The following is a 23,723-nucleotide window of genomic DNA, read 5'->3' as shown; positions in this document are numbered from 1 at the left end:
TGGTCCTTTCATTGTAATTACAAACTATTTTTGTCAATAGATTATAATATCCATTTCTTTCCAGGATGGAAAGAGAATACAGTTCCCTTTTAAGCAGCTTAATTATGAATATCAAAGTTATAAACAAACAGACCCCCTGTTCCTTTTTAGTGCACTTGAGAAGCTCATTACTTTTAAATGTTTTGCCTTCAGATCTTCCCTGCTGAGGTAAAATGTGAAAACCCAGGTGTCTCGATGCAGAAAATAGGCAAAGTACATTGACTGATGTTCTGTTTTTTTTCAGGCTTTTCCAGGTAACAGTAATGCAGACTCTGTGGTCCAGTACAAACTGGAACAGCCGGTGATAGCTCGTTATCTGCGTCTGATTCCTCTGGACTGGAACCCCACTGGGAGGATTGGACTCAGACTGGAGATCTATGGATGCAGATACAGTGAGTCCACACTTTTCTCTTGATTTCTTTGTGAGTTCCATCTCCATGTAGTGCTAATAATGAAAAAATGTTATTCCAATATTAAGATTAAGATGTGGTGGGAGACAAGTTTGAGGGAATAATCGATAATAATTGAATCTGTGTCGTCTGTCTGATGAACCTCTTTCTCCCTCTCTTTGCTTTTCTGTAGCTTCGGACGTGGCCAACTTCGATGGCAGCAGCAGCCTGGTCTACAGGCTGAGTGTTAGGCCGAGCTGGACGGATATGGAGGTCATCTCTCTGAAGTTTAAAACCCTGAGGAATTCTGGGACTTTGCTGCATGCAGAGGGACAGAGAGATCACAGCCTCACCCTGGTGCTGGAGAAGGGACGGCTGCTGCTCTACCACCAACAAGGTCAATACTTCCTCTATTTATCTCAGCCTATTTATTATATATGTGCAGTTTAATGTCCAAATGATTAAGTGTCAAAGTCACAGACTTGTTGGGTTTAACAATCTTGAATGGAACAAAACAACATGCTATATTTACAGTTTCTTTCATACTTAAAAGTGTTTATTATGACTGTATAGTGCGTGCATATTTCACAACTTGAGATGTTTTTATTTAGATAATTATCATTACTTCATCGTATATTGCTCATGTGAACTTCATTAATCTTGCTACATGCAGAACAATCATCAAACAAAACAAAACTTTTTATTTTTTAAGGCCCAAACACCCAGAAAAAGATATTGTCAAATGATTCCAAATGTGTCAACGAATGCTCCAACAGCGCTCTGCAGGCGTCAGATTTGAAATGTCAATAGTTTAATACCAGCCGTCTTTAAGGAAAAAAAGATTGAAATTCAAAGAGTATGACAAGAAGGATTTTGCTGCATAGAACAATTCCACGGCTATAATTCTCAATCTTTGCATGTGTCTATTTTAGGTTGCAGCATATAAGTGTTTATGAAGGCTCTGGGTGTTAAAGTTCAGTCTTTGGGGGTTACTGTCAGCCTCTTAGTCCTCAGATGAAGCTCCAAAATCACACGAGTAGAGGCATCGAGACAGTATGACAGCATTCAAACACAAAAGGTATAGCTGTCAGACCTCATATTGTGATTGGGAATAGCTGAGTTTGTACCTCTGCAGTTGAAATGAGCGAAGAAAAAACTACGATCTACTTCAGGTGAAGTAAGATGAGAGTCTGTGTTAATGATATGATACTTGAATAAACTTTGCTTGATGCTATATTAAGGCTTTAACTTTCTATTTCTACAATTCTACAATTCACTTGGCAGAAGTTTTTTATCCAGAGCGACGTACATCAGAGAGTAAGAACAACACAAGTGAGGATTTAGAGAGGAAGCAACAATGTCAGTAAGAGCAAACGATCAGCTTTGAGTCTGATTGGACACACAGGTGCTGACAGGAAGTGACCAGAGGTGAAGCACAACATGGACGGCAGTTCTTGAGAGCTCTAATCAGCAGCAAAACCATCCTTAATATCTTCATCAACATTATCAAACAAAAACCATCATCGTCATCATTAATATCATTAAGTGCGTAGGTGTTCATGAAAGGGCTTTTTCTTAAAGATCAGTTGGTGCTTCCTGACTCTGAGCTGGAGGTTTAAATCTCGACATGCAGTACAGTTATGGAGTTTTTTTTTGTTAAACTTGAAGCACTAAGTAAATGCAGTTAAGTTTTAAGTAGAAAACAATCCCCAGCAGTAGTCAACTTCCTGTGGAGAAGTGAAGAAAGTCTGTGATAAGGAGTGTCTAAAACTTTTTAAAAAATGAGAATTTCTGTTCATTTATTTTTAATTGCTCTGAAAATCTGTCAGCTGAACACCTATACCGTACTGTGTTATTATGCTCTCAGACTCCAGAGAATCCTCCATCCTGTCTCAGTATAAGGAAATTTAATCGCTTGCACTTTTTTGTTCCCTCAATGAAAATGAAAAAAAGCTTAATGTTGGTCTCCGTCCATCTGCTGGTTTGTTTGCGCGTTTGTCGGATGTGATTTCTAAGAAACCACTGATCCAATTTTGAGGCGGCTCAGGGGATACATGCGTCTTTCTGCCTCTGCTGATTAGCTCAATACAGTGTTTATTTGACATCCATATGTCTCCAGCAATTTCCAGACAAAACTAATCAGACGGTGAAGAATCCTGGGAAATGGGTGTAGGTAGACTGAGGAAGGTTTTGAAGAAAGACTGCCAATTTGTTGGTGGAAACATGTTTAATCTTCCATGTTTGATCCTTTCTGTATCATTCCCAGTTTCTGTCCCTCTTACTGTAACTCACTTCTTCTTGCTCTTCCTCACCCGGCTTGACCTCCTCTCTCGTATTCTCTCTCTTTTAATTGATGATGGATGTTAACAAGCAAGAGTTAAAGATGAACTCTGCTGAGCAAAGTGAGCATTGCGTGATCCATGGCCTCTACCTGCACAGAGTGGAGCACTGATGAGGCTATAGGGAGGAAATGTGTTTGTGTATGTTGGTGTTGGTGTAAATGAAGTTAAATTAAGGTGTTGTCAGGCTGCCAGGACATCGTATTTCCCCCATATGGCAGCGCTCACATCAAACATGCCATCTGCCTCTGCTCAACAACCATTCCTCTCCTACTGTCATCAGTAATTACAAATGATTATTTTGTTTCTGGGGAAAACACCCGAATAATGACTCACACAAAAACTCTGTGATTTAAATGTTACATTTAGCAACTTTCAACCTTATCTCTGTTGTTCCCATTGAGGTACTTAGTATAAAGAACACAAGAGTTTCCTTTCTTCTGTGTCTTTCCTGCAAAACTGCAGAATCTGTTGTTCAGTACAACTATTTTACTCAAGCCTCTTTGACACATGCAACACCCCTGAAAATTTCTGCAGCAGAATTTTTCTCCCAGACTTTTGATTTGATTTTTTTTCCCCTGCCAGGCAGCCCTCTTGTTGAATAAGTTTCCACCAGAAGTGGAATTGAGCTGATGTGTGAGCACAGCAGATGAAAGTGAGGAAAAATTCCTCAGGGGAAGTGGGAGGTGGTGATGATTTTTTATATTCCACATTAAGCATTACTATAAAGGCAAAATCTGTCATCATGTCAACACTACTAACAAAGTAGCAAAAATAGCATCCCATAAGAGAGGAGGGTGTTACGGACTAAAAGATGTTTATCCTTTCAGAGGCTCGTTTGACTTTCAGCCATATTTATTCAAGCCTGAGTATAGAGGGTCAAGGCCAAGGCTCAGGGTGCTTGAGCACAATGTATGCTGGAAGTACAGGAGGGCACCAACTCTCCCAAAAATTAACTTTTTTTTTTTAAATCTCACTTTAAAAAAAAAATGCATATGCCCATTACATCAATCTATCCATTATCTATATTACTTTTCCCAGCTGTCATTGGGCGCGAGGTGGAGCTGCATGCAGGAACCTCCTCACAGTGAGGCAACAGTGCTAACCACTGAACCAGCGTGCAGCAAAAGCCCATTACAGTGCAATGAAAAAGTTTGTCGACTGCCTCCTCTTAATAAATAAATAAAGACAATCCTCATGTTAGAGAGAAAAAGGAAGAGCAATCAAAGGCAGGTAAGACTATGAGAATAGCATCACCTGTACTGCAGGGCTGATTATAGGCTTCTTTTCCTCAAGTCAGCCCCCACTCTCTCTCTCTCCCCCTGATTTCTGACTCTCTCCCCTGTCTATCGGTTAAAGGCGTTTGAAGCCCAAAATTGAATCTTTAAAAAAAAAATGTGATTCACATCATTATGGTTCACATTTCATAACGTTACAATTTTGCAGAGATAGAACTTTGTGAACAATTTTCAGTGCAAGGAGGTTAATTCCTGTCGCAAGCAGACGGTCTATAGTTTCTCGGGCTACATGTTGAACATTTCCTGAAGTTCAGAAGCTGTCTTTTTAAGCTTTATTTCAGTAGCTCGCATTGTATTTTGAGATATTTTAAGAGTTTTTTTTGCAGAGATTACAAGAATAAATTGAAGCCATGGAAAGTTTATGGAAGGATAGAAGAATAGTTTGATAGAGGGATGAATGGATGAGTGGGCAGATGCCTCCTCTGTGCTTTCTTTCCACCCTCTGGCCTCTACTCTAGTCTTGCCTGCCCTTTTCTCCCCCCTCTCTGCAAATCCAGCAAAACAGAATATTGTTCAATTCCCTCTGTTTTGGCAGGGGGTGAAGAGCATTAATTCCCTGCTGGCATTGTCTATTTGTCAGCGGTGGAGCAGTGTTATCTGTGAGAGCCATCAGCCTGACATCAGCTCCCTGAGTGACGCCTGTCACATCCTCCCTGCCAGACCCGCCGAGCTGATTATCAACAAACTGCTCAAAGCATTCTGGATAGCCGTGAACGAAAATAAACCCTACTTCCACAGTTTTGGGAAGGACACAGAGATTAGATTGAGATGTGATATCAGCCAATACAGCAAAATAAAAACATCTATTGGCTCAATCAGAGCGCTGTCACTGCATGTTTCTTTCTCTGGCTGGCTGTGTTTGCTGGCCCCTTTACCCTTTCTTCTTCTGCCTGTTTTATTTTCCTCCTCCTCTCTCTCTATTGTTATTTATAACAGCTTTTCTCATAAGTCCCCCCCAGTTCTGCCACTGCTAGATGTTTTTTTTTTTTCCAGAGGTGATTATTTGCCTTTTTAAATTGCATGCTCTTTGTTTTTCTCTCATCTTTCTCTCTCTCTCACTTTCAACCCCACCTCCCCCCCCACCTCCTCATATGCTCCCAGGAGTTTGCAGTCGGCAGACAGTGTAATTTAGATCAATAGCTTGGAGCATCCACCCTGAGCTGCGGCATGCTCCACCACAGTCAGCTGTTGGCTCATGAGAAGAAAAGAAAAGTTCAAAATCGAGGAGCCGAGATAAAAAAGAAAAAAAAAACCTGAAGATTTAGATGTGCTATCTCCACAGCTCCAGACTGTGAGCTCTTCTCTGAGGCTCTTCCTACTTATCTCTCCCGTTTGGCAGCCTGATCCCAACTGTCCCTGTCGTCTCTTTAGTGGAGATACATGTCGCATCAGGAGGATGATACACAAGCTGGCTGAGACACAGGAGAGTTAATGATGGCTAACACTGGGCATCGGGGATATGTGCAGCTTATAAAAACACACAAGAACAAGCCAGAGCAGATGTATTTTTGTTAGACACAGTGTAACTGCCATTAGCATAAATTAATGATGAATGAAAACAGAAAGACAGACAGACTGGCAAACAAACAGATAAACAGTCAGACACCCGCGCTATCCGCCCGTGGCTGTCCAAGCAGTTGAAATAAATTGGCTGCCTCATTAAGATTTATGCCGGCTATCCAAAACCATCTCATTTCCTCTCTGCTTTACATTTATCAAAATGTCACTTTGCTGTAATGTAGCTCACTGCTTCATAATTCAGCTCAATTCTGAACTGTCAACAGGAGGCTGTATTACACGGCAGTAAACACTCTGAGGGCGAGTGTGTCCCGCTTCAGTGCGTTCCGGACGAATGCCGTTAAGTATCTCTGGCTAAATCAGGATGGCAGCAGAGAGGCGTGTAGGGCGATGCTGCATGTTCAGTACAAGCCTGTCATTTCTCTCTATGCTCCATAATGAGAACATGCTGTGGTCGGGATTTGTGTTTCTGTGTGATAAAACACATAATAGTGCTGATTTAACAGTGACAAAACACCAGCATGATTGTAAAGGCCACCACATGATTCTGCAGAGCACCAGTTAAAGAAAATGTTCTTTGGACAGTTGGCAGAGTCAATGGAAAACAAGAAAATTGTGGTGATTACTGTTACATTTGCTTTCTCTTTTCCACTTTTTCTTCAGTGATTTACATCGAGCCTCCAGGAGTTTCTGTTGTAAACCGCCTCATAAGAGTTTCAGTCAGCAGCCTCTGTGTTCAGGAGCCTCAAACTGAACTGCAAAGATGCTCATGGGACTCTTAATGCAACACGCTGCTCTGCTGTTTAACAAGTTGCATACTAAAAAAAGATGATAAGATGCACACATAGCCAAGAGGGAAATGTAAATGATTAGCCCCTCCTCTCACTTCCAGGAAGTACTGAGAGAAAGAGAGAAGTGCATTCTTAATGTGTTCTTCTGAGCTTTTCTATTTTGAACAGGAAGATAGTAAAGAGAGAAGATCATCTCCATTGGATGACATCATGATTACATGGCTACTGTCTCACACCCTTTGGTCACGCAGTGTTAAATTAACTCAAAATGTATCTATTTCTTTCCCTTTAAGAGAAGACAAGATGACTTTTTTTTTTTTTTTTCAAATTTAATGATTATTAAAATGATTTTTAAACCCATGCAATGTAAAAGAAAAAAAAGAAAATTGTTCAATTTGAAAATCTTTAGGTAACATCTTCACCTTCTTGGTCTAAAGCAAAAGATTTTACAAGCATCACATTTGACGAGTGGGAAAATAAATCATAGAGAAGGACGTGATTTTAGTTTTGTTTGTTTCAGATATTTTTACACTTCATTATTACAATTCATTTTTAAATTAAGTGAATAACCCATTGTTTTATTCCATGAAGTATTTTTTGATGTATGTATTGTTACTTTATAATCGAAATAAATAATGCAAACCCAAAGTAAAAAATGAAGAGAGACCTGACAAGGCAGCAACATTTTTTTGTCATCACTATGACTCCGCTGTTTCTTTTTTTTTCTTCAGTTTGTTTAGTGCTAATAAATTCAATTTCCAACTGTGACCAAAGTTGATAATTGGTTCCGGGAAAGTACATAATTTTTTGAAACAGCTCGCCGAAATTCTGAAACAATTATAACTGTCTGTCTCCTGATAAGAGCTGTCATTGTCGTCCTTCATAAACAGATTTAGAGCTCGAGCAGAGAGCAGTAATGGAGCAGCAGACAGAGAATGATAAGGTGATATTGCCCCAGGGAGCTGTCTGCAACAGCAGACTCCTGAAGAGTGGAAAGTCAAAATGTTCAGTGCATATACGCCACAGCTGGTGGACAGGAACATTCAATATTAGTCTGCTCAGAAAGGAAAGATTGAGTAATTATTCCCTCACAAAGTTCTCACAGACATGCAGGCGAGGGCAGAAGAATGAGGGAAATTAAGAACGACAGAGGGTAAGAAAGACAGTACTTTGTGAATAAAAGTTAAGTGTGCTGTAATCGTTCGCCTTCAGACTTCTAGTATTGATCGCTCTCTCTCTCTCTCTCTCTCTCTGTCTACTTATAAAACCTGTAACTCAATATGTCACTGCATGAAATGGCTTTATAATAAAAGGAATATGATTAAGACATTTTGGGAAACACTGTCACACTACTGTCACAACTTCACATTTGATATACAGTTTATAGTAAGAGGCTGGAGATGATTAGCATAGCTTAGCATAAATACTGGATGCAAGGGCACTACATTTAAAGGTTATGAATACATGCAGATTTTAAAGTTCCTGTGAGGAGTTTTAAGCTCATTATGAAACACACTGAAATGAATATTGATGAATCTATAAGACCTAGAAAGGCAATCCAGACCATTAGTGAAAGCATTGAACGTGTCCATATAGTTATTTTTAATGCCTGTTCATGCTGCTCTGGGGGGGCAAAGCAAAAGCTTCACACTGAGTGATATGTTTGATGGTTCAAAGAAAGCAAACGCTCAGAAACACTCAAATTAAACAAGTACAGGATGAGATCAGCAAAGAGATAAGAGGTACTTCTTTGTCCACAGGTGGCGTCAAATTCAACTCGAAAAGTTCCTGTCAGTTTGTTTTTCTAAACTTTTGGTAGAGAAATGTGAAAGTTGGAGAAATTTACAAATTCTGTGGTGTATGTTCATAACTCTATACACAAACTGTCCTCATAGGAACACTTGGTCCCTGGAACACTGTTGGAAGATGATGTGACAGTGAAACAGTAACTCTCCTGGTAGCTTTTTTTTTATTTCTTAGCTCCAAACAGTGTTCCAGGGAACCATTTTTTCCTTTGAATAAAGTTTGTGTATTTAGTCCAGAACATATAGCAAAGAATTGTTTCACTTCTCCAACTTTCATTGTTTCATTGGACTTTCATATTTTTGGGCTTTTTGTGCCTTTAATGGAGAGATAGGAGAGTGGATAGAGTTGGAAATCAGGGAGAGAGAGCGGGGAATGACATGCGGGAAGGGAGCCTCCATACATGAGCGCGCACACTAACCACTGCACCACTGCACCACTGCACCACCAGCGCCCTAAACTTTCAAATTTCACTATCAAATCTACATAGTGCACCTTTGAGGTGGTTCAACTTCAGAAACTAAAAGTATCTAAGCAGCTTCGTCATCAGTTGTGAAAATGTTAAATCAGCTCAATACATTTTAACAACTTAAATAATCAAACTAATTAGAAAAGATCAATTCATTTCATCACATCCAACTTTTCCAAATCAACACGTTTCCTTTCCCTGGAAAGTATAACACATTTCTGTGGTTTTAAAGTGTGAGCTGTTTCCCTGTGAACAGCTGCACCTTCAAACGCAGCTGAAGGTTGTTTTCCTTTTCCTGTATGTGTAAATATAAATGAGATAGAACATACTTGTTAGCGACCTTAAGAGGTGTTGTTGGGTGTATTTCTGGAGAGAATCAAGCCACCTGTTTCCTCCTCCTAACATCCTGAAACCTTTGTTTAGGTGTTTCTTTGTAACATTAATTATTCATGTGAAGGGAATCAGAAGTTTGGAGGAAAAGACATTCATTAGGAGTGCAACACTTGACAACAAGGACCCAATTTCAGAATAAGAAGTCAGAATCAGAAATATTGTTTTGTTTTAATCCTCAGGGGGAAATATACATAGAAATATGAATAAAATGAGCAATATCAATATATCAATAAGTACAAGACAAAGTGTTTCTGTCATCACAGTTTGATTCAAAACATGGCTGTTTGGATTGCAACTACAACTAAAACATAATTTCTACGAACAAAGTCAGAAGTTTAAATGTTCTCTTTTTTTCTTACAAATGGAAAATATATATCACCATTTACATGATTTTTGAAAGAACTGGTCTCCATACATTGAAATAAATGTTAGTTGACTCTGATTTGGTACATGAAAGTAACACCAGCTCCCCTTCAAACATGTTGTATGAGACCAAATAAAAAAAAAAAATCCCAAATCTTTGACAGAAAATGTGAAGAAGGAAGGTGGCTGAGGAGATTGAATTCTAAAATCCTCTTTCCAAATCGATCTACTTTCATAGTTATTGAAGTGAGTGGTTCTGATTGTTAGAACAATTTTTTTTCTGAGGAATGAGGAGATGTAGAGATGGATCTTCCAGTTTAGATCTGCATGTGTTGGGTCTGTCATTGATTATATGAAGTCATTTTGTAACATCTTCTCTCCCGAAGCTACAGATATTTGGGCTCTGATGAGAATCACATTTCTTGAGGTGCACGTAAGAGGCTTTCTGCATCAGCTGGGGTTGCTGCACAGCAATCAAATGCAACACCACGACAACATCACCAGATTTTAACATCCTCACCTGCGGTTTCAGGTGTGAGTTCATCCTCCAGCGGTCAGCTCCTGGTTTCCGTGGGAAGTCTGCTGGACGACCAGCACTGGCACCACGTGAAGCTGGAGCGGCTCAATGCTCATCTCAACATCACCGTGGATAAAAACACTCAGCAGGTTCACATCCCAGCCGAGCTCAGCAGCTGGGACGTCCACCAGGTGAGAGAAAACCTGCAGCATGAGGAGAACAGATAAAGACAGGCTTTTTTAAATGTGGTGGTTTTTAGTGTCAAATAATAATTGCATGATTGGACGAATATTAAACCTCTTTTTGGCACACTTCAATTCTGCAGCTGCTTACAGTTTGTTTACTGGTCTGTAGTTTCTATTTGTAGCTTACTGATTGGCTCCCAGGAACAACAATCATTACTGAGTGTACTGAACATTTTCCCCATTAAATAAATCTTCTTAAATCAGTCTTAATGTGCGAAAAAAGATGATTTCTTTGCGATGTCTCCTGACTTTAGGATACATCACACACGTCTTATCTGACTGTGGTCGGTCTGTAGCAGGAAGCCCCTGAAGCCCCTGAAGCCCTATTCTTTACCAAAGAGACCTTAGACAACTGAAAACACGAGGAGATGGTATTCTTTCTCCCTCAGTTTCCAGGTTACAAAAAAAAAAAACTCTCTCCAGCACTATCCTACACAATACAGAGCCCTCCCCAGGGAGAATGAGTAACAGCGAAAGCACATAGTGACAGAAACGACCAAGCAGCAGAAACAAAACAAAAAGACAAAGAAGCCTCTTCACACTGTCTGCACCCTTTTGGCTATAAGTCATAGCTATTCTCAACTCACTGGCATGTACTACTACTATATGTCTCCCTTCTGTCCTTGGCGCCTCTTTCTGTCACCTAACTGTCCCAAAGTTCTCCGCTACAAAGCATTAATGTCGCAGCATTATTCAGCACTAACAGCTCTCCTTCTGTTTACTATTGCAGCACCAATTTACTCCCTAGGTCGGCTCCTCCTCATGTTTGCATGCAGCCCTGCTTTGTGAACTGTTTGTGTGTTATTTTGAACCAGGCTGTAGCCTTGCTCGGCCTCTTTTTCTTTTTTCTTAGCCATTGTTCGTTTCTGTTTTGGTGCAGGCCTGCTCGTCCTCCTCTCATACAAACCATGAGGTTCCAGTATTAGTTCGCAATGAGACAAATTGTGTAACTTTACACTGCTCGCACCTTTTAAGCACACAGATTATGATTGATCATGATTATATTTCTATTCTATATCCCCTCTCCCATTGGTTAGCAGCTTTAGTAGCAATCGATACTTGGAAACACACTATTACTGATGTGGAACGAGATACATTTTCCCACTGAAGCTTGTGAGGAATTTGAGTTTTTTAATGAAGACGAATGTCAAGTGCACCAAAGTTGCTGTGAATGATAAAATACAACCTTTTTACATGAATCTTGTGTGCCAAGCCGCCTACAGGGGTTGACACTCGCACACGTGTTTTCTTTACACTGCCTTTGACATGTGTTGCTTTGGTTGCAGTTAAGTCTCGGAGCTGTGCAGGGCCACGGACTGCAGAAACCCATCCTGTCCAACAGGAACTTCTACGGCTGCCTAGAAAACCTCCTTTACAATGACCTCAGTCTGATAGAGCTGGCTAAGAAGAATAACCACCAGGTCTCCATGATGGTGAGTCATTCTTTTTTTGCATCTTTTAAACTTCATAAATTAAATCTGCTGTCAGGTGACGTAAGAAGGAAATTGTATTTTTCTCACATAACATGTTATTTAACATTCTGGTCACAAACAACAGTCAGCATATTTAAATCCATAAAGTCACATTTTTTGGACAGGAAAGCTTTCATTTTGACTTTTTTTAAAAAGTCTGATTTTTAAACTGATTTGACCGATTTTAAACCTGAGCAGTTACTAAACTTGTATGCATGTTTGCCTTAGTTTTAAAGTCTTAAATGGGCTTCCTCATGCAACATGTCCCTTTCCTCCTCTGATTCCTGTTCCCGGGTGCTGCTGGCTCATCTTGCATTGTAGCCAGTTTGTTGTATGTGGGTTATGTTATTATTTATGTGTCCATTCTGTACGTGTCACTGTTTGTGAGCTTTTCTGTGTGCTGTCTTCAGGACTGTCCAGAAAATGTACATAGACGTGAATATCTGAGAGGCTGATTATTATGTACTGTTGTAATTTACTACTTTTAGGAAATAAGCAAATAGGGGACTGAGACATGTTAGTTTAGAGAGTGGAAGGAACAGAGAGATGTGGTCACTGGAGCCCATTAATAGGCCATAGGCTCCAGAAGTTATAGTCCTGTTTGTTTTTTTTCAGACCAATAGTTTCCACCTTTGTAGACTTTTATAGAGTGCTTAAAACACATGATGTCACACCTATGGAACAAAGGGATGATACCTGTGTGTATTTTTTTGTTATAATGGAATAAAATAAAATATCAAGGATTAGAACATATTTTTAACGTCATGAAATGTGTTGTCGGGAACCGGTTACACACACAAGAAGACCTTTCATTCATGAATAGGTGCATAAAACACACACACAACTGTTTATCAATCTTAAAATTCATGTCTGGATCAATTCAGTTACAGCTTTGGGAAATTCTGTTTATTCATTCAACAACTCAAATCAATTCAAACCTGAACTCTGAATTCTCTTGAGTCAATAGAGCAGCTGCTTTTTTTTTCTTTAACCAATTAAAAAAATACAATCAGTCAGAACTTTCTGGGACTCTTGATTTTCTGTAACGCTAATGGGCACTGTGGTGTTATGTTGCTTCTTAACCTCAAAAACAGAACATCTCTTATTATTTGTTCTCTATATTTATGAGAGTTATATATTTACAGTAAATCTTTATTTATAGATTACATTTTTGACCTGTATCATTGCACACCATGTTGTCGCTCCAGCCTGTCCATGTTTGTGTTCCCCTATTCATCAATATTTTACTGAGTGATTATAAATACTGAACATGTGCCTTAATGTTACACACCTCTACTCTCTGACTTTCTGTCACTTCATTAATTTTAAACTACTGTCCAGGGCTAGATAACTGTTCAAAAGTAAAGATACATTTTTTTCTCATTCTAGCTGTAGATTCTAGGTTATTTTTTTAAATCCAGAAGTCGCACTTGTTTTTTTAAATAATTTAAAGTGCTTTATAAATAAATGATGCCGAAATGAGAAATTTAAGAACAAGCTGAGCAGTTTTCAAAGTTGTTCCCCTCTCCGTCCCTCTGTGACCTCCTCTTCTCTTTCTGCATTAATGTCATTATTATGCTGATGGTCACTCTCATGATTATTATTGTTGTCATCATAATTATTTTCATCATCGTCTTTACTTTTATGTCCGTCATCAGCATCATCAGCATCATCATCATTGCCACTGGCATCACCATAATCTCCTTCATTATCATCATGAGGGTCATCACTTGCACATTTTGGAGTAACACAGCCCAAAGCGAAGAAGAAAACACTGAAAGATATTTGCAGAGGATTTGAGAAATAGAAAATGAATAAGGGGTGGAGGGAAGGAGGTGGAGAGTGAGAATGAGAAGTGGAAGAATAAGGAGGCAGGAAGGAGGGAAAGAGAGAAAGTCACTTTGTAATGCATGATTGGTATCACAGAAAACTTTATGTGACATGAGTTTTATTTTTGCACGATAATGGGAATGCACAGTTTGTGCCTCACATTTTGTGCTGAGGGAGATAATGCATTAGAAAAAGTGCTAACCATATCATATATAACCATTATGCAAAGTGCCTTGTTTCCATCGGAAGGTTGTTTGGATTGTGTGAGGCTTTGCAGACATTTTAATCAGGATTTTAAACTTTGGATTTACCTTTCTGAAAAACAAAAAACTATCTTGTTTTCTCATATCAGTTAATCCATTATTAAAAAAAAAAAAAGTTTTCTCTTGTCATGCTGAGATAACGGGATGTGATACAAATAATGAATAATGGGTGTTAATGCTGTGTGACCCTGATGCCTCAGGATCGTTGGCTTATTTTAGCCGCTCAGCGTTTATCAATATGGTAATATGGGTGTCCTTTTTCAGAGAGCTGCTGGTGAGACCTCTGTGACATCGAGTCAAACTGAGTCAGCCTCCGCACATGATGAATATTCATCTTTTATTATCTCTTTCATAAATATTTCTCTCTCTCTCTCTCTCTCTCTCTCTCTCTCTCTCTCTCTCTCTCTCCCTCTCTCCCTCTCTCTCTCTCTCTCTCTGTCTGTCTCAGGGCAATGTGACCTTTTCTTGTGCTGAGCCAGTTTCCGTCGCTGTGACGTTCACCGACTCCCTCAGCTTCCTCCAGTTGCCAGGGCTGAGGTCGTGGTCTTCAGGGGTCGTCTCTCTGGCGCTGCAGTTTAGGACTTGGAACAAGGCGGGCCTTCTGTTGACCTTTGACCTCCCGCAGCAGGACGGCACTGTGTGGCTGTACCTGAGTGAGGCCAGACTCCGCCTGCAGATCAGTCGAGCCGGCAGGGTGCAGCTGGAGCTCAGCGCAGGTCGGTCCGATACTGTGGATTTTGCAATGTTACACTTTTGTCATTTTACTGTGGAAATCTTGACATGTTCTTTTTGCATTGATCCAGACATCGGATCGTATGGTTCTTGTTAATATTATTTTATTTGTTTACTGTTAACTGTTTCATTTTGCACTTTACCTTGCATCATGTATTTCAATTCAATTTAATTTATTTTGTATAGCATCAACTCATAACAAGTGTTATCTCAAGACACTTTACAAAATGCAGGTAAAATACCTTACTCTTTGTCTGTTAACATTACAAAAGAGGAGGTAAAAAAGACCTTACTCATTGTTATGTTACAAAAAGCAGGTAAAAGACCTTACTTATTGCTATATTACAAAGACCCAGCCTATCCATCATGAGCACTTTAGCAAAGCAGCAAAAGTTACAGTGGTAAGAAAAAAAGGCAGAAATCTTGTTGGGGGGGGGGGGGGGGGTTGTTCTGGCAGGCCGTCAACCAACGATCTTGAGGAGCCTTAGAGAGCTCAAGAGCTCTCAGGAAAGTAGGTGGTTAGTGACTGAGATTTACAGATAGATACATGCAGTAATATGATGTACTGTATATGCACAGAGAGAGAGAGAGAGAGAGAGAGGAGCTCAAGGTGCCAGTTTCCCCGGTAGTCTAAGCCTATAGCAGCATAACTAAGAGCTGGTCTACACCAGCACTAACTATAAGATTTATCAAAAAGGAAAGTTTTAAGTCTATTCTTAAAAATACAGACTGTGTCTGCCTCCCGGACCCCGGCTGGAATGCGGTTCCAGAGGAGAGGAGCCCGATAACTGAAGGCTTTACCTCCCATAGTACACTTAGAGACTGTAGTTACCACCAGCCTGCACTCCGGGACCGCAACGCTCTCGAGGGACAGTACGGCACTAGTAGCTCCTTCAGGTAGGATGGTGCCTGGCCATTTAGCGCTTTGTAGGTGAGAAGAAGGATCTTGAATTCTATTCTAGACTGTATAGGGAGCCAGTGCAGAGAAGCCAGGACAGGAGTCATGTGGTCCCATTTCCTGGTTCTGGTCAGTACACGAGCTGCAGCGTTCTGGACCAGTTGAAGAGTCTTTAGAGATTTGCCAGAGCACCCTGACAAAAGAGAATTACAATAATCCAGTCTGGAGGTAACAAATGCATGAACTAGGTTTTCTGCATCATTATGCAACAGGATATTCCTGATCTTGGATATATTACGGAGGTGAAAATAGGCTGTTCTTGAAACTTGACTGATGTGAGAGCTAAAAGACATATGTTGATCAAAAAGAACTCCTAGATTCCTAACAGTGGTGCTAGATGCCAGGCTGATGTCATTAAGGACAGTCAAATCACTAGAAAAAGTCTCTCTGAGGTTCTTAGGGCCTAGCACAATAACTTCAGTCTTGTCTGAGTTAAGTAGCAAAAACTTTCTGGTCATCCAGGTCCTAACGTCCTTAAGGCACGTTTCTAGCTGACATAACTGACTGGTGCCATCGGGCTTCATTGATACATAAAGCTGAGTATCATCTGCATAACAATGAAACTGTATGGAGTGTTTCCTCATAATATTTCCCAGAGGAAGCATATATAATGTAAAGAGAATTGGTCCAAGCACTGAACCTTGTGGGACTCCATGGCAAACTTTAGTGTGCATAGAGGACTCATTATTAACATGTACAAACTGAGATCGCTCTGATAAGTAGGATTCAAACCAACTTAAAGCAGTCCCTGTAATTCCAAGTAAATGTTCTAGTCTGTATAATAGGGTCCAATGGTCAATGGTGTCAAAAGCAGCACTAAGATCTAACAGGACGAGCACAGACAGAAGTCCCCTGTCTGAGGCTAGGAGTAGATCATTTGTAACTTTAACTAGTGCAGTCTCAGTGCTATGGTGGACTCTAAATCCTGACTGAAACTCCTCAAATAAACTGTTGTCATGGAGAAAGTCACACAGCTGTTTAGCTAAAGCCTTCTCCAGGATCTTCGAGAAAAAAGGAAGGCTGGATATAGGCCTGTAGTTAGCCAGAGTTCCTGAGTCCAGAGTAGGCTTTTTAAGTAGAGGTTTGATTACCGCTACTTTAAATGCCTGGGGTACATAGCCTGCCAGTAGAGACGAATTGATCATATCTAACATAGAGTTGCTAACTAAGGGAAATACTTCCTTAAACAGCTTGGTTGGGATTGGGTCTAAAAGACAGGTTGATGGTTTCGAAGCAGAAAAAATGGGATATAGCTCTGAAAGGTTGATTGGAGAAAAACAGTCAAGACTAATATCTGGTCCTGGAACTGTCTCTGCCGTATCAGACATATTCGCACCAGGTAAGGGCAGGAGGTTACCAATTTTGTCTCTGATGTCTAAAACTTTGTTGTTGAAAAAACTCAGGAAGTCATTACTGCTGAGGGCTAGATGAGAGTCATGGAGCTATGACTCTCTGTCAGCCTGGCTACAGTGCTGAAAAGGTATCTAGGATTGCCTTTGTTTTCTTCAATCAGAGAGGAGTAGTAGGCAGCTCGGGCGTGACGTAGAGCCTTCATATATCTTCAATGACTATCCTGCCAGAAAAGATTCTACCGTTTTGGTCGAGCGCCATATTCTTTCAAAATTCCGCGACGATTGTTTTAGAGTACAGGTTTCTGAGTTGAACCATGGAGCCACTCTCCGCCGCTTGACAACCTTCTGTTTCAGGGGAGCAATCGAATCCAGAGTAACTCTCAGCGAATCCACTGCACTATCAACAAACTGATCTAGCTGAGAGGGACTAAAGCTATTATAAGAGTTTCCAACTGGGTTGAAACACGGTACTGAATCAAAAACAGCTGAAATAGCTTCCTTAAATCTAGCAACAGCATTATCCGACAAACTTCTAGAGAGCACACCTCTTCCAGGCAGAGGTAATTCTGGTAGGACAAAATCGAATGTAATAAAAAAATGGTCTGATAGCAGAGGATTTTCTAGGAAAACTGTAAGGTTATGGATTTCAATTCCATAAGCTAAAACAAGATCCAGAGTGTGGTTAAAATGATGAGTAGGTTTGTTTACACCCTGGGTGAAACCAATAGAGTCTAATAGTGACATGAAAGCTGTGCTCAGGCTATCATTATCAACATCCACATGGATATTGAAGTCACCAACAACAATTATTCCATCACTGTTCAGGACTGAATCTGATAAAAATTCTGCAAAGTCAGATAGAAACTCAGAATATGGGCCAGGAGGACGGTAAACTACAACAACTAGAACTGGCTGAAAGGTTCTTGAGACTGGATGTGAAAAACTAAGAACAAGGCTTTGAAAAGAAGAAAAATTCAGTTTTGGTCGAGGGTTAACTGGAAGTCCAGAATTAAAAATAGCTGCTACTCCACCACCTCGTCCGGTGTCTCGAGGTACATGAGTACCGAAATGACTGGGAGGAGTGGATTCATTCAAACTAACATATTCATCTTGACACAGCCAGGTTTCAGTCAAAAAAAGTAAATCAATATGCTGATCTGATATCAGATCATTCACTAAAAGAGATTTGGATGCTAAGGACCTAATGTTCAAAAGTCCACAGTGAATCTTCTGATTTTTTTGCAAAATCGTATTTGTAGTCTTGATCCTGATGAGATTTTGACGATTTACGCCTTTTCTTTCTTCGTTTGGATAACTTGGTCTGGACCGGGGGACAGACACAGTACCTATAGTATAACTACAGTTAGATTCAGAATTACAGCTATAGTGACTGGGAGACAGATCTAAGGGAGGCGCAGAGAAGCGTGTAAGACTGCAGCTCTGCCTCCTGGTCTGAACTCTGAATACTTTACCATGTATGCACTTTTCTAGTCTTCTGTCTACTCAAATGCTTTTACACCGCATGTCACACCTACTCATACACCACTGATGACAGAGGCTGCTGTGTAAAGTGTCCATCAAAAGTAACTAATCCCACTGGTGCACGTTCATACACCACTGACAAAGCGTGTGTTCTGCCCAAGTACTCATCTGACATGCAGCTGCAGGAGAGCCCAACGAATGAATATGTCACATACAGTAATCACACACACACACAGGCCGGTCATCATGCAGGCGTGAGCTCTCTTTCATGGATATATCAACATCATTTTTCCCTCCTCAAGATTCAGGACTAGAATACAGCGTTGAGTTGACGATGGAAGGATGGAAAACGTTGTCCACCGCTAAGAATAGAAATTCTGATCTCACAAAGAACCGACCCAGACAAATGTCAGTGTGAGAGTTGTTTTCTTCTCGCACTGCCACAGCCGAGTCCACTTAAACCTCTCTGATGCTTAAAAAATGATGATCTCGGTGTATAGTTTTGTAGCCCATTTGCCATCATATGCCACAGTACGGATCTGTAGTCAACGATAACATGTGGTCATAAATACGGTTAAAAAACGGTGTCAAACTTTACAGAAGAAGACCGTGAGATGTGGGTGAAGATGTCTGTAAAAGCCAATATACAGACCTTAAGTTATTATGTTGTTATTGGACAAAAATGTGTTTCTTGGTCCATCAATTTTTTTAAAGTACTTCCCCTTACTTCAATAATTAAAGCTGTACTCCATAAAGCAGCACAAAGGGGAAAAACAACACTTTCATAAAGGTTTATGAAGGTAAAAAAATATACAGCATGATATACAGCAAGTAATAAAAAAATCAATCATTGGTCATATTAAAATCAAATGACTTAAAACTGATTGCACTCATGTCTGTGTGCATGCATGCAGGCTCCGGTCTGAACGACGGTCAGTGGCATTCAGTGGAGATGAACTCCAGACAGGATCAGCTGAGCATCACGGTGGACAAAGATGAAGGAGCCACCGCCCACACCAGCATCCCACTTCCTCTGACCGCAGAAAGTCATCTCTTCTTTGGTGGTAAGAAGACTTGAATGCATGAGTCCTGAATGCTGTGTCTCTGTGTTAGCATTTTTTATTTATGAGCAGTTCAAAAGAAAACTATAGCTGGAGCTGGGGACGGCTGCCAAACACTCTGCATCTTCACCTGAAAGCCTTCTCTTGGCAAATATTTAATTTTGTACCTCAAGTATTTTGCTGACATGCACATATAGGACAGTTTAAAATTCATGAAGGTACTCAGGTAATAATTATCATCTCCAGAACTCCTTTGGCGGTTTAGTGCCACCCACTGAGGGATGAAGTCGTAAAGCTGCTCAGACTCTCCCTCTGCTTCCTCCTCTTCTTTCCTTCAAGTGATCTTTCTCCTCTTTTTCTTCTTTCCTCTTGCTCGTTTTCCCTATTTGCTCTTCTTTATTCAATACGTTCCTCCCCCTGCAATCACCTTCTCAAGGTCTCCTGCACTTCAATTTCCCTCCCCTTACTCTGCAGTACTTTGTGCATGATCACCCTGAAAGCATTCAAAGAAAGGCACATGCTGTTGTATATATACATGGAATACGTCACTGCTTAAAGTTCTTGTAAAAAATGAGACTAAAATGATATGGCAGTTAACCTATAAGATCATAAAACTGGCTCCAAATGCTGAAAAAACATACCTAGAGTTTGACCCCGGTTGTTATTTGAAGATATTTCTAATCATCAAATAGAAAAGATGGTTACAGATGAAGCTCCAGCGCTAAAACTGAGTGTTTTTAAAACTTCTTCCATGCGTCATTGTCACAACCAAAAAGAAAAAAAACCTTCTGAACTTCTAACAATTTAAAGTGACACAAACAGTGACTCATCTACCCTCACCTCTCTGCTGCTGGGAGGTGGAACTCTCTGCGTCTGACGCGCTGTAATTAGAGCGGGGAAGAACCCGGAGCAGAAGTGTTGTATGTGGCTGCAGCACGACACAGTCCAGGGTCAACTACTAGCAAGAACTACTGCTGGATAAAACAAAAAAGTTCACTGACATACTTTGTCCAAGGCAAGTTGAGAATAAGAGTGACATGGGTCTGCCGAAGATCATCAAAGGTTTCAATACTTTTTTGATAATCTCTTTTTTCTAAACTATACTGTACAATCTCAGATATATTGATTATCAATTGGATCGAAAAGTACCAAATCTTTAGAAAAAAAACCTTCAGATCTTCAGTCAAATCTTTAACCAAACGCTGCCGTGAGCAAAAGAGAGAGTGCTGTCTAACTTGCACAAATACATTGGCAACTTTTCAGTACCAAAAATGTTCCCAATGTATTTGTACAGTTCAGATCTAATATTGGATGCCTATAGGAGTGTTTTTTTTTGTTTTTGCTGATGTATCAAAAATGGATCAATATCCCCTGATTTTAAAATTCTGGTATCATTACAACCCTACTATACTGAGGTTTTAAATAAGATGAATGCCATATACAATGTGAGAATAAATAAGAGAACAGAAGTATCAATGCATTTCAATCAAGCTGGCATTTTATTTTATGCATTCTCTTTTTTAAAGTTTTTTGCTCTTATAATCACTTGGATTTTTTTCTTTCCTTGTGAATATTGTGGCTGCGTATCCTTTTATTCATGTTCAATCTATATGTCTTCATTTACATTAATTTGTCTTACTGAATGGCCCTTTGAGCTGTAAAATGCTCGACAAATACGTTTTATTTTTTATAAAAAAGAGATGCAGTAGATTCTACAACAATCATGAAATAATAAATCTTGTGCCAACGCTGAAAACAGGAGCAAGAAGAGCCCCAACAATCAGAGGAAGCATAAATATGCAGAACTAAACGTTGACCTCTATGAGAAAGTCAGTGTCGATGGTCAGACTGTGAATATTATCATCATTTTCAGGGTTATGAGTGCAGTCATATGCAAAATGATCAACCTTCACCTGAGTGAGAAAATATTCAGAGTGTTTCACAGTCTGACTGTCAGGAAGGTTTTTACACTGGAATATATTTAAACCGGTTATAATCACTTTTTATAATCACTCTTAACATACTTGAGTGTTAGTTTTCAACACCAAAGGTAAATCACAAGTTAATACCTCATAAAAAATGAGATCCTGGATTTCTCAAATGAAGTGAAAGTCAAGTTAGACGTAACTTTGACACCATGAACTTTCCTGCCCCTGCTGACAAACATGTTTTTATAAAAGCATCTCCAACCAGAATTATTTAATCCATCACACTGACAGTTTGAGCCTTGAGAAATTCATCCTTTAAAATATTATTGATTCAATCTAAATTTTAGATTTCACTCGACAGCTTAATGTTAAACAGTTTGTTTTCTTTGACTTTTGAAAAACTGAATATTATGGTCAGTGATGATTTTAAAGGAGCAATATGTAACTCTGACACCTATCGTTTAAAATGGGTACTGCAATCCCTGCTAACCCTAAAGCCACCTACCATAGCATGTTTCCTAAATGTATGATGATATAGGAAGGTCATTTTATGATTTAATTCAGTAGATATCTTACAGATTGTTCATTTAAATAGAGAAAAATAAAAAATGTACCACTCTTAAATGCATTCATGAGGTAATATGATGCCTGTAGTAACATTTTAACATTACACTCGTGATTGAAGAATATGTTTCACCTGGCTGAGCAACCTGCAGGAGCACTACTTGTAAGTCCTTGTTTTCTCGACACGTTATTTGAAGAATTTCTTGGACTTCCATCAGGCAAGAAAATCTAATAAACATAAGTTTGGCTTAAGGGAACAACAGAGAGGAAAATGTGTTATTTGAAATGATTAAGATTCCACGTTTATTGACGATCGTTCAAAAATAAAACAACAACATAACAAATAGGAACCCTCAATTGAGTGTTGTGTGTGTGTTTCTCGTCAGGTTGTCCTGCTGAAGAAAGCACTCAGGAGTGTGTGAACCCCTTCGGAGTGTTCCAGGGTTGTATGCGCCTCTTGGCTCTGGATCACCAACCTGTTGACCTGATCAAGGTGCAGCAAAGGCTGCTGGGAAACTACAGCCACTTGCAGATTGATATGTGTGGCATCATCGACAGGTGAGTCTATCTGTCTGTCCATCTTACTCCTGCTTAACCCACAGAAGTGTCCATATGTGATGCCCAGATGCAGCGCTTAACTTCAGCTCCTTTGGGTTAATAACGTTCATTCACTTTTCATGTCAATGTTTCATTACTTTGTAAGTTGTGAGGTCTCCACAGTGACATTGATAAACACTCACACTATGATTTATTTGCTTCTTTGGGTCTGGTCTGAACAACATCTTTGAAATTCATATTATTAATGTGTTGGCATTGACCCGGTTTCCCCTTCTACTTTGCTCTACAAAAAACAGACGGCGAAAATGTAAATTCATTACTTTCTGTCCTCTTTGAAATCAATAGTGAACAAAGACCTGGATAAGAGGATTGTACTGAAGGTGTTGGACTGTAAGATCTAGTCTGATTTGGGACTGGCAAAACAATAGACAATAGAAATGTAGACACAAAAGAAAAACATTCAGAGAGTCTCTTTTGTCTGCATTTTCCTTCCTATTTATAACACAAACACCAACAAACTATTCATTCATCTGACTCATAGTCTGTGTATCCAAAGCCTGACATCGTGCATTCATCTGTACAACAGAACTCAACTACTGTCCAAAAGTTACCTAACATTAAAGAACCAGATGTTTCCACTTTACCTTTCTACATTAAAATAAGCGTGACGACTCTCATTCTTCAAACACACAGTTGAACTTGTCCTGCTGAAATAAAAACTCACTGATAAACCAAATTGTCACATTTATATCTTTATAAGCTCTAAGTTCGGTAAAGTTCTTCATTGTGAACTTTGTCAGCCTTTTTCCATTACGGAGGTGTTTTGAGAGACACTGAGAGACAAGGGAGTAAACAAGGGAGGCGTTTTAAAGACTCAGCGACCAGAACAAAAGTAGCACGAAGCAAATTCAACCTGCCAGACGGATGAAATCAATATTAGACATGTCACAGCGGCTGGAGCGTCCCAGCGGCTTTGGGTCTGGACTGAAGCCGGTGCCCTGGACAGCTCCTTTACTGCTGACTAACTGCAGGATCAGGACCTTGGAGAGCGCTGCTGTGTGCTGTCTTACGCTCTCTTAATTCACAGTTGACTGCATTTTATGGGCACATTTGCATCTTTGTACATTCAGCCATTCAATAAACACATGTATGTTTTATTTATGATCTGTAAAGCATACAAACTAACAGCTCTTCAGTTTCTTACTGCACTCAGATTGACAGAAAGATACAAATCGATACCAGAGTCAATACCAAAGTCGAGAGGTGAAAGAAAGTTGACTACACAATATTGCATTTTCAGGGTGTCCCTTAACAGTTTTATTAAAAGAGTGCAAAGAGAAATTGAGATGTCAAAAAACA

General features: G+C 39.8%; 1 protein-coding gene across 1 annotated transcript in view; it reads left to right on the top strand.

Annotated features, from left to right (window-relative positions):
• Positions 1-23,723, top strand: part of LOC109997159 (contactin-associated protein-like 4) — a 110,048-nt gene that overhangs the window by 44,733 nt on the left and 41,592 nt on the right. Inside the window, exons 4-10 of the mRNA XM_020651548.3 lie at positions 284-431; positions 622-825; positions 9,935-10,110; positions 11,451-11,597; positions 14,178-14,445; positions 19,168-19,317; positions 22,193-22,364. Of these exons, the coding sequence (XP_020507204.2) occupies positions 284-431; positions 622-825; positions 9,935-10,110; positions 11,451-11,597; positions 14,178-14,445; positions 19,168-19,317; positions 22,193-22,364 (1,265 nt within the window). The remainder of the gene's footprint in view (positions 1-283; positions 432-621; positions 826-9,934; positions 10,111-11,450; positions 11,598-14,177; positions 14,446-19,167; positions 19,318-22,192; positions 22,365-23,723) is intronic.

The sequence above is a fragment of the Labrus bergylta genome, chromosome 6 (genome assembly GCF_963930695.1).
Source record: "Labrus bergylta chromosome 6, fLabBer1.1, whole genome shotgun sequence".
Lineage (NCBI taxonomy): Eukaryota > Metazoa > Chordata > Actinopteri > Labriformes > Labridae > Labrus > Labrus bergylta.
This window is presented reverse-complemented; position numbering and strand designations above follow the sequence as displayed.